Source organism: Myotis davidii, unplaced genomic scaffold (genome assembly GCF_000327345.1).
Source record: "Myotis davidii unplaced genomic scaffold, ASM32734v1 scaffold247, whole genome shotgun sequence".
Classification (NCBI taxonomy): Eukaryota; Metazoa; Chordata; class Mammalia; order Chiroptera; family Vespertilionidae; genus Myotis; species Myotis davidii.
The window spans coordinates 1,931,030-1,945,900 of record NW_006299593.1 but is presented as its reverse complement, the minus strand read 5'-3'; the positions used below and the strand labels follow the sequence as shown (position 1 = coordinate 1,945,900).

The following is a 14,871-nucleotide window of genomic DNA, read 5'->3' as shown; positions in this document are numbered from 1 at the left end:
GACCACGCCCCTTTCCCCAGGAACGACCCACTCGTCTGTTCCCCATTCCCGACCCCTTGGAGGGTTTTGCAGAACAGGTGTTAGGTGTGAAGTTGCTGGCCTGGCGGGTGGGGAGGGAGAGTGGGTGGAAGCCGGGACAGAGATCTTTGCCAGAGGGTGTCTGGGAGCTGGGGCCGCTGGAACCAGGGTGCTAGCCCGGCCTGGTCCCTCCAGGCTCCTGACCCTGGAAAGAGCCCTGTTATTCTTGCATTTTTCCTGCTCAGAAGATTGTCTCCTGGACTTTTTGTAGAGGCAAGACTTTTACCCAGTATAGGCTTCAGTTCCCACTTGTGTATAAAGTGAGAAGAGAGATGAAGGGGATGATCGCCAAGTCTCCTGCCAGTGACAACATTCTCCGAATCCTGGTGCATCAGATCAGAGCATAATAGAGGTGGCTGTTGCCTCAGCCAGGGCACCTTGGAATCTGAATTGGATTACTTATATGGCAGCCACATCTCTGCTCGCGCATGGACCCCACCATGTTTTTTTCACATGCATTGTTAAAGTTGATCTTCCCTATCCTGTAACTATTGCCCCCTTTTTTAAAACAAACAAACAAGAACAAAAACCTAAGTACAAGAGTTTGGATTCATCCCTGTTATATGTATAAGATATGACACCCCCCCTCACCCCACCCTGTTTGTCAAGAGGTTCTTTCCCGTGTTGAACCTCATGCATTAACTTCCCCTTGAAACTTGTCACTTTTTAGTTTGGTCAGCAGGTCTTCAGTGTCCTCTTCTGATAGTCTCAAAAGTACCGATCGGTATAGAAACATACATCACACCACCACAGACCTCCCTCCAAACTTTCATTTCCCCCAGGAGTAAGCATTTGACCGTTTAGTTGCATACGAACTCCCTGCCACCTGGTCAGTGTTTCTCACCAGGGTGTCTTCAAGACCTTGGCAGCTGGGGCTGGATCTTGACAGGCAGCCTTCAGCTTTTGTGAGAAGCAGAGATGGGCCGTTCTCTTTCGTCACATTGAGTGAGTGTTGCCTGTGCTAGGGGTGAGGATAAATGATTTGGAACTTGTGGTCCAGTGAGAGGCAGACAGAAAAACACTGAATACACTCAATACAGAGGAACCCTTAAAAGTTCTGGGGGCACTGACTTGGCTTAGCTAATGGAGCTATGTGCGTGGGCCACACGCCAGAGGTTTCAAGGACTAGCTGACGTATAAGTAGGGCCTTGCAGGATAAGTAGGATGTCCCCAGGGGAAGCTGGGCAGGACCTCTCTTAGACTCCAGGAGCACAAACAGCCACCAAACCACCGGGGTGGGTTTGGGGATGGTGACTGGGTTAACTGGAGCAGTCTCTATCACACGGGCTCTGTGACAGGGACTGCACAAGTTTAGCTGTACCTTCAGGTTTTTTCTGAGCAAGACTTGTGTTCTGTAGGGGAGGAACACAGTCCAAGGTCCTTTTACTCTCAGAGGATGGGCAGATCCTGGCAGAAGCGGATGGACTCAGCACAAATCACTGGGTAAAGGCCACACGGAGGGGCTTGGTTGTGGTTTTATTCTCTGTAACTCCTGGTCAGGGGTAGCAGCCTGTAGGGGCAGCACAGGTGTGCAGGCCTCTGTAACTCCTCCTTCCCTTGGCTGGGGCCAGCTGATCGGGACAGACAAGTGTGTGGAGAGGATCAACGAGATGGTGAGCAGGGCCAAGCAGAAAGCAGGAGTGGATCCCCTGGTGCCTCTACGAAGCTTGGTGAGTCTGGGGTGGAGCCTGGGAGATGAGTCACAGCAACCCTGAGGAAGCGCATTTGAGCTGGATGAGTCCGATGACCTTGACTGCAGAGGGAAAGACCTTGGAGGCTTAGTCTCTGGTCTAGAAACTTGCACGAGCTCACCTATTCTTGTGGCTTCAGTTGTCATCTACAAGCCATAACGATTGGAAGAGCACCGGGCTTTGGGGAGCCACTGCGACCTTGGTGTGTCACTCAGCATCTCTGTGACCCTCCTTTTCCTCGTTTGGAAAGTGCAGAGAACAGGAGCTGCCTCAGAGCTGCTGGGAGAGTAAAATGACATGACACACTCTGAAGTGGCTGGCAGAGACCCTGACCCATGAGCACTTACTAAGTGAGCTCTTCTTCCCAGCTCAGGCCTCTCTCCCAAGTTGCTTGTAGCCTTGGCTTCTCCCTGGACACGTCCTCAGTGAGATGTTCTGCAGGCACAGCCCAACCCCATGTATTCCCGACCAAGCTTGTCTCTCCTCAACCTGCTCCTCTGCCTAATTTTTCTGTTAAGGGCACTGCTGTCATCCTAAGCTCCACACTTGGCATCGTTGAATCCCCAGTCCATTTCCTGTCCAGGTTCTTCCTACAGCCACGATCTTCCAAGGGGTAGCACGTCGGGTGGAAGGAAGATGGGCTGGAGAAGCAGGGCCCAGATGTAGAGATCAGGGGGCAGGTAGCAGGAGGGGTGGGGGTTGGAAAAGGAGCTGGGTCTACATCTTGCTTGCTTGCTCACCTCCCCCATGGCCTAGGGCCTATCCCTGAGCGGTGGGGAGCAGGAGGACGCGGTGAGGATCCTGATGGAGGAGCTGAGGGACCGATTTCCCTACCTGAGTGAAAGCTACGTAATCACCACCGATGCCGCTGGCTCCATCGCCACAGCTACGCCAGATGGTGAGATTGAGAAATTTTTCTTGGGAAAGCTTCTTAGCTGGGAGAATCTGTCTTGCAAATATCTGGAAGGCAACCTCCATCATATCCCCTCCCCCTTTAATTAGCTTAAGTCCCTGCCAGGGCAAAGACTGGACAGGAGGGAAGGCAAGAGGGTATCTTTGATGAGAAGCAAGACCTAAGACTCCATCCCAAAGGAAGCAGGTCCTGAGGCTGGCCAAGGAAAGCAGTAAATGCTGAGGGGAAAAAAAAAAAAGGAAGAGGAGCTTTGGTAGGAGTGTAAAAAGCCTCGGTACCACAGATTGGCATATTGATAAGGTGGCTTAGGCTATTGACTATTACTGTGAATAGGATCCAGCACCATCCCTGGCATATCGTCGGTACTCAGTAAAGCAGGTAGTCACTGGAAGGCTGGCTGGGCAAGGGGACACAGGCTCCTGTTCTCTCTGTCCCCAGAGAAGGGCTGTATGTGATTGGAGCTGCTATGAGCGCTGGTCCCCACCTTAGCAGGAAACTAGCTCAGTTTTCTCTGCAGGGCTGGGTGGCGATCCCTGGCCCGGGCTGGTGTTTATCCTTTCTTCAGTTGGAAGCTGTGCGCTCGCTGTGTGCAGTGCGTTGGCCACACTGAGCCCCGTGTGCCCTTTCCCCAGGTGGGATCGTGCTCATCTCTGGGACAGGCTCCAACTGCAGGCTCATCAACCCAGATGGCTCTGAGAGTGGCTGCGGCGGCTGGGGCCACATGATGGGGGACGAGGGCTCAGGTGAGCTCACACCGACTGGGCCTGGCTCAGGGTCCTGGACCTTCCCTGCCTGCAGCTCTTCAATCTTCTCTCTTGCCCTCAACCTGCTGACCCCTTGGGGCTTTCTGGGGACAGCTCCTGAGTCGACGGTCCTGAGTACAAAACAGTGACTGAGAGAGCGTAGAGATGCAAATGCTGGACAAGTGGCTGCCTTGCTCTTCAGCAGTGATATGCACCCCGGATTCAGGTTCACGCCTCAGCATCATAGCTGCTGACTACGTGTGTTGGCTTTGGAGCCCTGGGGAGGAATTGACACTATGTGGTTAAGACCATGGAGGCCAGGAGATGCTCTGCTCTTCTGCTAATGGGAAGGGGACATAGAAGCTTCTCCCGCTATCACATCTTTATAGGCAGCAGGTGTAGGTTTTCATAGGGGCCCTTGGGGTCCAGTTCCTAGCAGCTGGTGTGACACAGCATCATCTGTTCTGTCTTCCCCCTCCAGCTTTCCCTTATGTGATCCATCAGATGCAGTTCAATTAGAGGCCACCTGTCTGGGAATCAGGGCACCTAACTTGCTATCGTATCCATGCTGACTGCGAACCCTGTCTAGGTCTGAGGTTCCTTCCCTGTGAGCTTGGGGAGCTTGCCCCCTCTTCTAGCCCTCTCTGCTCTCCACAGCCTACTGGATTGCACACCAGGCAGTGAAAATAGTGTTCGACTCCATCGACAACCTGGAGGCAGCTCCTCATGACATTGGCTACGTCAAACAGGCCATGTTCAGCTACTTCCAGGTACTCCCCCTGCCCCTGGTACACATGCACACCTGGGGTAGGGCAGTGGGAGACTGAGCAGGAGTGATGCAAGAGAGGGACTGGGTGAGCCAAAGGAAAGTCGGGGTGAGTCGTGGGTCGGAGCTAGAGGATAGAGAAGTCATAGGTGAGGACAGGATTTGGATCGATGTGGCGGTACATTCCAGGAAGGTATCAGGCATGAGGGAGGAGTAGGTTAGGGATGGGTGGTTAGCCACACTTCATTCTTGGGCAGCTGGACCCTGCTGGGAGGTGAAGGCAGATGACATTCTAAGCTGGAATGAGGAGTGCAGAATGAGATCAGGAAACAGTGCTCACAGACAAAGACGGGGGTAAAGTCCGAACAGATACGTTAGACAGCGAGCTGTTTCGGCCTGTGTGGGTCAGGGAGGAGAGGCATTAGGAGGTGGACGGGGAGAGTTCTCAGGAAGGTATGGCCTCCTACCCAGGCTATCGGGATTGATTTTCCTTCCTTCTCAGCTGTGCTTATTTGTAGTGGGTTTGGAAATAGCTGAGTTTATCTGAGCTGGAGGTAAAAGGTGGGAAGAGGAGAAGGAAGAGAATATAGATGTAATAGACATCTCTCTGGGTGAGGGCCACTTAGGTGAGCTGGGGATGGGGTCTGGGAAAGAGATTAGAAATATAGGAGGTAGGATCTGTATTTTCAAGACTCATAGGTTGATGGTTATAGAGAAACTGGACGGGGCCAAGCAGGAATAGGAATAGGAAGTGGAGGGTAAGGTATGCTGACTCAGCAACTGGTTCTAAATCCTCTCTTATCCTTTGGTCATTTTTATAAGGTCATTGTAGAGAGTAAGTAAGTGCTCTTTATAATAGTAATACATTGCTGTAGGAGCTCACATTTTAGCCCCTCTTCTTCCATCTTAGTGATGTATCTGGGGAATCACTGGTTCCTCGGGACCTTCAGCGGTGTTACTGGTTTGTTAAGTTTGTTGGGATAGAAGAAGGACCTTCTGTGGCCAAATAAGTTTGGGGGAAACAAATAGATTTCTTGGTTCAGGACTTCTCAGAGCGTTTAACTTGCTAATGTGCACTGTGAATCCCTAAGGGAGAGTTACAGTGTGCAGTAGTCTTTAGAGCCCTTTGATCAAATAAATCCGTTCACGAACACCTCAGGGAACTACAGAACACACTTCAGTGAGCAGAGATCTGTGCTCTGTCCAAACTAATCTGTAAGGAGCAATGGAGCTTGTGTTGGGAGAACAAAGAACTTTTCTTAAATGAGAAATCTCAAATCCTTGCATTCTCTCTAGAGCAGCGGTTCTCAATCTGTGGGTCGCGACCCCTTTGGGGGTCGAACGACCCTTTGACAGGGGTTGCCTAAGGCCATCGGAAAACACATATATAACTACATATTGTTTTTGTGATTAATCACAATGCTTTAATTATGTTCAACTTGTAACAATGAAATCAGGGGTCACCACAACATGAGGAGCTGTATTAAAGGGTCGCGGCATTAGGAAGGTTGAGAACCACTGCCCTAGAGCTTAAAAGAACAAACGTTCCACCTTTTCAATCAGTAGAGACATGAGGAAGGTCACCTTGGATGGGCAGACGGAGGATTTTCCTTTGCTTCTGACGACTGTCTTGTACCTTTTCTCTGCCTCTCAGGTGCCAGACCGGCTAGGAATCCTCGTACACCTGTATAGGGACTTTGATAAATCCAGGTTTGCTGGGTTTTGCCGGAAAATTGCAGAAGGTACTGGAGGTGGGGCGGGATTTGTTCCCCGGGTGGGAAGGGGCCGTCGTGGAGGAAGGTTCAGATGAGGACTGGCAGCCAGTTTGATCTCCCTTTGACCACGTGGCCTCAGTTCTCTGCCACCATGGGCCTTGGGGTGAGGCGGGCCACACAGTTGTACTGACAGCTGTTTTATGCTACCTGTTTCTCTTGGCAGCTATCGTGGCTTGTGCAGGCTGTATGTCCATTTCTGAAAAATTTATGAAGCACTTGTCCTTTGGGCAAATCTGTAACTTTTTTTAAACCAATGGTACCCAAAGAATACTAGAGTATCCTGGAGCAGTTAGGCACGTTTGGTTGGGTGTCAGGAGTAGCTGAACCATAGGGCTTACTTGTCTGCACCCCACTCTTTCTCCACTGTACAGTCCACACTTCCTTAAATTGGATTCCTGCAGCCTCAGGGCATTGGAGGATCCTGCTGGCAGGAGGCCTCTTCAGAACAGAGCTGGGAAGGAGCTGACCAATAGCAGACTGTTGAAGGAGGGTGGGGGGCCCTGACAGGAGCACCAGCCAGCTGCTCAAGTAGAGTCCTGAGTCCCCAGAGCCGAGACCTTCTGGGACAGACTCCATAACTCCGTGTAAGCCGGAGTGTGAGCCCGGGGCCAGGGTGCTTCTCTAGTGGGGGGCTTCCCTTCTCAAGTGCCTAGAACGAGCCACCTCCATCCAGGACACCCTTCCTAGGGAGAAGGGCCTAGTAGGGGTGGGGGAAGTAAGGGTGGAGTGGCAGCTTTGGAGGCTGACTTGCCTACATGCCCTGAGGTGGGCATCATTCCCGACTTAGACCTAGCTGTTGCTGCCCTGCCCCAGAGAGCGGGAACTGAGCACTGGCAGCTCCCTAGGAACTCACCGCTCCCTTCCCCCTCCCCTCCCCAGGTGCTCAGCAGGGAGACCCCCTCTCCCGGTACATCTTCAGGAAGGCTGGGGAGATGCTGGGCAGGCACGTGGTGGCAGTGTTGCCTGAGATTGACCCGGTGAGTTGAGGTGGGAGCTGTGGGACAGGTTTGGCCCTTTCCCACGAGAGGTGAGACAGTTCCATCGAACTCTGTAAATTGGATATGATTTTAAATGAAAACTTGGGTTTGAGAAAAATTTTGTAGAATGTCTATAACACAAAATAAGTTCTTTGGTCCAGTGCGTCCTGCCTGTGGCTGGTCCGTGATCTTTCTTTATATGTAGAGCATTGGTTCAATGTGGTAATGGGCTCCCCCGTTTCAGTCATGTTTCTGCCCATTTCCCTCTCTTCTTGCTCCTTCCTCTGTTGCTGCTCAATGCTTTTTCCTTTCCCCTCTCCCCCTTGCCTTTGTGAATCTCCCTGTTTTCCTTCCTTTTACCCCCCCTTGAGTTCACCTCTGGTTCTCGACTAGTGGGATAGGGAGCGCTGGTTCTAAGATTATCCCCTTCAGCATCGGAGACTTGGTCACCCCCACTGTCCATTTCTGCTCTCTGGCCAGGTCTTGTTCAAAGGGGAGATTGGCCTCCCCATCCTGTGTGTGGGCTCTGTGTGGAAGAGCTGGGAGCTGCTGAAGGAAGGTGAGTGTGTGTGTGTGTGTGTGTTGGGGGGGGGCGGTTGGAGAGGGCCAAGGGTGAGGGATGGTGCGGGAAGAGGTGGCTCAGGAAAGCTCTCGGCTCCAGGGAGGACTTGGGTCCTGAGGCCACTAATGCCTCAGCTCCAGGCCCTCAGCCTTCAGTCTGCCAGGGAGCCCTCGTACAAGGTCCCATCCAGCTTCTTTGAATTCTTAAAAAGATGCTCTTTTCCAAAGGATTTATTAAATAACACCATTTTTTAAAAAAATTAAAGACAAATCTAACTTAAAATCAGAGCTTCAGACCAACGTGTGGTGACATCCCTCGTCTCAACAGTGTCCTAGCCAGAAGGAACGAAACGGGCCTTCTGGCCCTTGCCGCCTTGGGCTACTCTGGTTCCATTAGGTTCTGAAGTAGCTCAAGGGCCCTTGCTCCTTGGAGCTCCCGGCATCGGGCACTGGGGACAGCTGGCTCCAGTTCCCCAGGCGTTACTGGGCTCACGCACTGGTGCACACCTGTTGGGATTTGGCATGTGGGTCCCCTAGGACCTGTACGGGAATGCCTCAGGGCGCGGGCCTCTTTCCTCGACCTTTGTCCCCACCGTGGGCTCCATCACAGGCCGTTGGTCTCCTTCATCTGTCCTCTGCACTCTTTTCCTCCAGGTTTCCTGTTGGCGCTGACCCAGGGCAGAGAGATCCAGGCTCAGAACTCCTTCTCCAGCTTCACCCTGATGAAGCTCAATCACTCCTCTGCCCTGGGCGGTGCCAGCCTAGGGGCCAGGCACATCGGGCACCTCCTCCCCTTGGACTACAGTGTCAATGCCGTTGCCTTCTACTCTTATACCTTCTCCTAGGGGGCTGGCCCTGGCTCCACCCCCTCCGTGGCCAGTGGACAATGGGTGCTGGGAGGGAAGGGGCTTTTCTTTCCTTTCCTTTTTTTTCCCCAAAGGAAAAACAGAGAAAATAAATGCACTTTACCCACTCCCCAGTTGGACTGTGTTGTGACGCACACTTGCTATGTACATTCAGTGCACCTGCCTGCAGGTGGTCCAGAGGGCTCGGGAATGGGTTTAGTACAGGGTTTAAAGACCCACCCCCAGGTGCTTGGCCTGTGGATTACAGTGCTTGGCCTGCAGTTGGACTTAGAGTTTATCTGTGTGCCACCCCTCCCCCAGTGTTAGCATACTCCTGCTGCTGCTGCCAGTTAACCTGTGTCCTCCATTTTCTGTCAAAGTGGGTAATGATCTCTGCCAGAGCGTTTCAGTGGAACTAAATGTTCTCCGTGCAAAACATCACTGGGAATGACCTTAGACACACCACACCCTCTCCTGAGAGTGCCACATAGAATTTAGGGGACAGGATGCAAATCTCATCTGTGAGGATTGGTACTTAGGGGTGAGCAGCACATTTTGCAGTTTTCTGCGTAAATGAGTCCTTTGAGAGGTTATGAGGATGGCTGAGATCCAAGGCCAACTAGATACAATTTAACTAGGTGCCTACCTGGGATAGCCTGGCTCTGGTTACAGCATGACACTTTGCATCTGTTGTGTAGCACTGGGAAAGGTGAACATCAGTGAAGAGGAGACACGATTCCTGTCCTTTGGATAATGTAGTTTGACAAGCCCCAAGTTTCCTGTTCTGCTGACCATACTGCTTAGTGAAGGCTGAAGTCCTTGATTAATAGTGGCCTCCTCTCTAGGTGTTGAGAGTGTAAGCTGTTAGAAGGCATGGATTATATCCTGGATAGTTCTCAAACTTAATGTATCAGTTATTCTAGGCAGAGCAAGAGCACATCATGACTGATTTTTTTTTTTTTTTTTTAGTGCCTGCACATAGGTTGTTACCACAGTAGCACTGGCACCTAGGACAGTGCTTAGGACCTAGCAGGCTCTCAAACTTGTTCAATATTTGAAAGGCAGATAGAGAATCCTTATTTTCTAGATAAGAGTCAGTTTTGCCCAGAAACAGGAAAAATAACAGCTATCCAGTTTCTCTTCAAACCCAAGGTTTTCCTGTTACAATTTATTTGTTCAGAGCTGTACATAGTATTACCACTATTGCTACCAAATATTAAGGAAGTATTTTGAAATTAAATTTAGTCTAATTGTCACATTGGCCCTAGGAAGGAGGTGTGTCAGCTTTATAAACAAGTTCAGACCGAAAACACAAAGGAAGTGGAGAAGGTGGCATTCACACAGGGCAATGCTTAATATTATAACACTGTTTGGAATGGAAAATTATACAACTAAAACTATGATCAATCTTGAGGCAAAAAAAATCTCTCGCAAACACACACACGTATACCACCACCTGTATAGTGCGATTATATAATAACCCAACCTTAGGAAAAAGAGTTCCACTGCCAGAAAATGCATTTTTTTCTCATTTTATTAATATTTTCAACAGCTGCCATTTGGTTTGTATAGCAAAATTTTTAAAGTAACTTTTTTTCCTATTTCTGATACTTTTATGAAAATTATTTTAAAGCCCTGCTTCTCCCCTAAAGAAGTATTAATAACTACCATATAATATTTAAGGGGGAGAGACAAAAACAGCTTTTAAACCCTTTGAAACAGGGATAAAGGTCCAAAGTCAAGACCCAGGCCTGCTGGAGGTGCTAAGCTGCCTGTGGACACCATCAACGCTTTACCACCCACACCAAGAGAGGGGGGCATGCAGAGATCTCTGGGCTTCTTGTTCCACCAGCTGCACTTTCTCCTCTGCACCTCCTCTGATGGTGGTCCTCCTCTCCATCCATGGAGATGATACTGTTTAGAAATTTCAGAGACTCCCTTATCCAGTTGGGGAGGAAAAACATCTCCAACACAGTATTACTGATGGTTCACTTTCTTGTCCACTCAAACACATACTCCTACTTCAGAATAAATTAATTACCAGATGCTTCAAAAGTACTGACATGTAGATAGCAAAAGAGTTTCTTATAAAAAAGTTGCAAAACTATAAAAATTTCTGCAGCAGTTCAGGCTCCTAATGTCTCGAGCTCCTGATAACAAAGCTGGTTCTGATAAGCAGTTCCTTGGACGTGAAGAGCACCTTCCCCTGGAGTCCTGTGTCCTAAGGGTTCCTTTAGACCACGGGAGGCTGAAATCCAAGTTTCAAGGACTCCTTGCTGACACAATGTGGTATATCTATCAATGGAATACTATAGCAATAAAAAGGGACAAACTACCAACACAAGTTAAACATCATGTATAAACCACAAAATATGCTAAGTGAAAAAAGCCAGAGGCAAGAGAACAGATTTTGTATGATTCCATTGACATGATGTCCAGAAAAGGCAAGTTTATAGAGCTGGAAATTAGTGTCACTTAGAGCTGGGAACAGGGATTACTGTGCAATAAATGAAGGATCTTATTGGGGTGGATGAAAATGTTCTAAAACAGTTACGGGTATGGCTGTGCCACTCAGGAAAGTTACTAAAATCATTCAATTTAACACTTGAAATGGGTGGATTTATTATATGTAAAATATGCCTCAATAATTTTTTTTAAACAACCCTGCCTCCCGAATAACCCATCAAGCACTAAACATTCCTGAGGTTCACAATCAAGGGCAGGATTATCACTTAGTGTTGAGTTCAGAGAGAAAACACTGTACCATTTTATGGTAAACTGCCTAGGATGTTTCTTCATTATAAAATAAAAGGTCACCTGTAAGTAGTAGTCCCAAAAATGAGCCTCCTAGTAATAACAAAATCTAAGGGGGCTTTTTCTTTTAGAATAAAGATGGTGCATCTGTCCCTTTGCAGATTTCTTTTTTATCCCCTGGGGTGGGGTGGTGACTCTTGGCTGACACCTTGTGGAATTCAGTGTACTTGGCTGTCTGTAGGCAGGTAGGCAGAAGGTCAAGTGGCAAGCATAAAACCTGAGTGTTGCCTTCAGTCAGCCTCCTACTGCCCTGTTCCTTGTCACCAATTACAGCTGCAAGATGGGAGAAATAAAAACAGAAGATTAAAAGCAAGGTGGGGGCGGGGGGGGGGACTTTCAAAATTGTGACTAACCAAGTCTGAATGAAATTCACACGACAGCAGAGCAGTGGCTGAAGAAAGCACTCTGAACTACAAAGCAGAGGGACCAGAAGAACTAAGGATCCCCATGGGCAACGAGGGGGCAATGATTCACTTGGGAACCGCAAGCAGAGGTAGGAGGAAATGAAGGTTCCCAGTGCACAGCAGACCTGGGTCACCTCTCCTGTTCTTCCCACCCACTTCCTAACAAATGAGGTTTGCATTATCCCCAAGGACAGTGCTGGGGGGTATCTCCACATCTTAGTTAAATGTCTGGTCTTTTCTGTCTGTTCCCGTACCTCAGCATCACCTAAACCAAGGAACATTCATTTGCTGGTACCTTATCGAAGACCACTTGCCCCTTCCAATTGAGCAGGTAGATTCCTGGCTCCTAATGTTTCTACAGTGTTTGCAACAGCACTAATATAAGAAGATTCAGTCAAGCTATTTCCTTTGGCTACTTCAAACGACTTTCCTCTCTGACATATCATTGCCAGAGTATCCAACTGACCTCCTTACTTCTAAGCCTCTCCGAAATCAAGACAAAACTTTGACATTGTAACAATACACAATTTGAAAAATGTTTAGTATTTCACTAAAAACATTTTTAAGCCATAGAGTTAGCATTAGAACCTGAATTTAAAAGATCCCAGCTATTTTAACTTTGGAAACCGAGGTGCTACAAAGGTTCGGCCTTTGATGATTTTGTTTTATTTGACCTAATATAACCCCCCCAAAATCATCTGCTGTAAGCAGAAAGTGGCCCAAAGACCCAAAGTTGCAGGTGCTTAGCCTAGGCTGTGCCCATCAAGTTTTCTGCTGTAGACCTGTGGCCTGGAGAAACTGAAAAGGCATTTCCTTTATTTTTATGTTTTTCTCTTTGAAGAGCAAAAAATAAAATAATTTTCATCTTAGCGTTTTAGAGTTCAATAACCACAAAAATCAGAAAGTAATCCCTAATAAACTAACACTGAGAAAAGAATTGGCAACCGGTAAAAATGTATGTTCTGTTTCTATAAAAATTCTCAAACTTCCAGTTGCCAATAAAAAAGTTTCAACAGAATAATGACTGAAATTCAACATCAAAGTGATCACTTATAAATAACAGCCTCGCCATTAAAGGGTAATGGTGTCCAGCCTGGCTGGCACCCAGACCCTCTCCTATGAGATAGCTCCCAGCCTTTCCTGGTCAAGGTCCAACGAGACCCAAATGCCTTTTTTGCTAAGAAACTGGCCAACACTAACTATAGCTGAGCCTGTGATCTGGATAACAGCTGTGTTCCCATCTCACAACAAAACAGATGAAGAGTTGAGCTATAAGAGGAGCCACTGGAAGCATCAGCCTAAGCATTTAAAAAGGGGTCGTATTGCGAGCTGCTTTCTGATCCTGGAGTAAGCACACTCTAGAAAATCCAGCCCTCAGGTTCACTGCTCACTTGGCAGGAACATTTTATAGTCCTGCCTAAATATGCCTTGTGACAGTACTCTGAAGAGTGACATCCAAAGTGGAGCCCCAGACGGAAAGACAAGCCCTTTGGACGGCACCACCTAGCGTTATAGCCTGTCCTGGTGTCAGAAGAGCTAGCCTCCAGGATGAAGAAATGGCTAGATCTGGATCCCGGTAGCACTTTCCTGACTGGAGCACACAAGAACCCACTGTACTCTGTGACAATACCCAGATCTAGAAAATGTCTCTCTCTGCAATCACAACCTTTCCTACCAACCTCTCTCCCACATCCACATACTTAATTTGCACAGACTTTCTTTCGGGTTACAAGATCTTTTCCTGATATGTCTATCACAGAACATTTCCAACAGCCTTTATAATTCTGAGCTTGGACAAGCTACTGGAGATGAAAGAAAAGCGGCCCCAGAAGAGAGACTTCTAATCCTGCACTTCCACAGCCCTCTCCTTGTTACAGGCAACAACCCCAGTTGGAAGCTGAAGCTGTAATAAAGAAATTCCTTTGTCCATACACCTCCCTAGAAAACAAGTGAGAGTTCCATTCTTTTGAGGTAAAGGCTTTGGGAATGAATGTGCATATCTGGCAATACAAGCTCCCTATGATATGTGACCTAACAAGGAAGGCCAGTTCAAATAATGCCGTCCAATAGACTCATATAAAAAACGCTGTGGGTTTGTATTTTAAATCTGACCTTTGACTGTGGCTGTTTGTAACATCAACAAGGCACTCCTAAGAAAAAGAAGTTCTTAAGCTTTCCAGATCCTAGTCCATTCCTTCCAACCTCTCTCCCACATCCACATACTGATTTTGCACAGACTTTATTTCAAGTTACAAGATCTTTTCCTGATATGTCTATCCACAACACAGGAGCAGTCACACAGAAGCCACCGTCCTCCAGGCCCTGGAAGTCCTCATCCTGGGAGAATGGCCAGGAATAGGTGCACTCTCTTTTAGAACTGACTCTGCCACCTACATCTCTGTCACACAAAGGCAGCACCTAGTACCCAGTTTAGTTCCCTATGAGTATCAGCAAAAAAACCCTGTGACTTATAGGCAGGAAAGACAAACGGAATGTGCCCAGAGACCCAACCTACAAAACTTACAAAGCTGGGCATGTAGGAACAGCACAATTTTATAACTGCTGAAACTATCCCAGTGGGTCACACAGTCACCGAGGTCAAGTAGGACTCACTCCTACTAGGCTTTTTTTTTTTTAGTTCTTTTGCATAATTCTGTAAAGTGGGAGAAGCATCAAAATTGTGAACTGTGCTTCTTGCTAGTGTCCTAAAAAATATATTTACTTATAAAAGTGCATAAACCTGTCCAAGGAAAGTAATATACCAAAAGGACTGAGTTTTCATGGGCTGGAAAAAACAACTGTCAAAATAAACTTAAGACACACTAACAGGATTCAAGGATGGCTTCTCCAGGCTGAAGCTGCTGGCCAGCATAGCATGCCTTTCACACACCTTTGGTAATAACATCTTTTCTTAAAATCAGAGTAGGGTGGGGGTGAAAAGGAATATGGGACTAGATACCATGAAAGACAAAGAGGCAAATCTACCTACGTGCTCCTGTACCTTGTAAATGATGAGTTTGATGGTAGCTGTAAACAGAGGCTTAAGAGTAGGCCAACCGTAACTGTATGACTCAAGTGGCAATAACCAACACAGTTTTCCCCTTGAATTTACAACTTTCATCAACATCAAAAGAGTTACTGTAAACCAATACTTTATAAGTCCGTGTTTTCTTGAATGGAGGTTCAAGGCAGGAAGACATGGGCTCAGCAGGCAATTGGTAATCCCAGTTCATTGCAGAAAGCCCTCAGGGGTCGCATAGTTGCAAAGGCTGGTTTAAAACACCTGCTTCTTCCTCATCCCTCT

General features: G+C 48.0%; 2 protein-coding genes across 2 annotated transcripts in view; one reads left to right on the top strand and one right to left on the bottom strand.

Moving 5' to 3' along the window:
• Positions 1-911: 911 nt before the first annotated feature.
• Positions 912-8,483, top strand: NAGK (N-acetylglucosamine kinase). Its single transcript, XM_015571489.1, has 9 exons — positions 912-1,521; positions 1,650-1,748; positions 2,526-2,667; positions 3,315-3,425; positions 4,083-4,195; positions 5,846-5,933; positions 6,846-6,943; positions 7,424-7,502; positions 8,159-8,483. Exons 2-9 carry the CDS (start codon positions 1,689-1,691, stop codon positions 8,347-8,349), a joined length of 882 nt encoding a protein of 293 aa, XP_015426975.1. The 5' UTR covers positions 912-1,521; positions 1,650-1,688; the 3' UTR covers positions 8,350-8,483.
• Positions 7,686-14,871, bottom strand: part of PAIP2B (poly(A) binding protein interacting protein 2B) — a 28,107-nt gene continuing 20,921 nt past the window's right edge. The window contains exons 5-6 of the mRNA XM_015571490.1: positions 13,231-13,233; positions 7,686-7,698 (exon numbers count right to left, since the gene is read on the bottom strand). The gene's annotated coding sequence lies outside the window, so the exon portion shown is untranslated. The remainder of the gene's footprint in view (positions 7,699-13,230; positions 13,234-14,871) is intronic.

Coding starts and splice junctions, on each gene's coding strand:
- NAGK (XM_015571489.1), top strand. CDS start 1,689: ATGGTGAGCAGGGCCAAGCAGAAAGCAGGAGTGGATCCCCTGGTGCCT. Junction 2,668..3,314: donor CGCCACAGCTACGCCAGATG/GTGAGATTGAGA, acceptor CCCTTTCCCCAG/GTGGGATCGTGCTCATCTCT. Junction 6,944..7,423: donor TGTTGCCTGAGATTGACCCG/GTGAGTTGAGGT, acceptor CTCTCTGGCCAG/GTCTTGTTCAAAGGGGAGAT.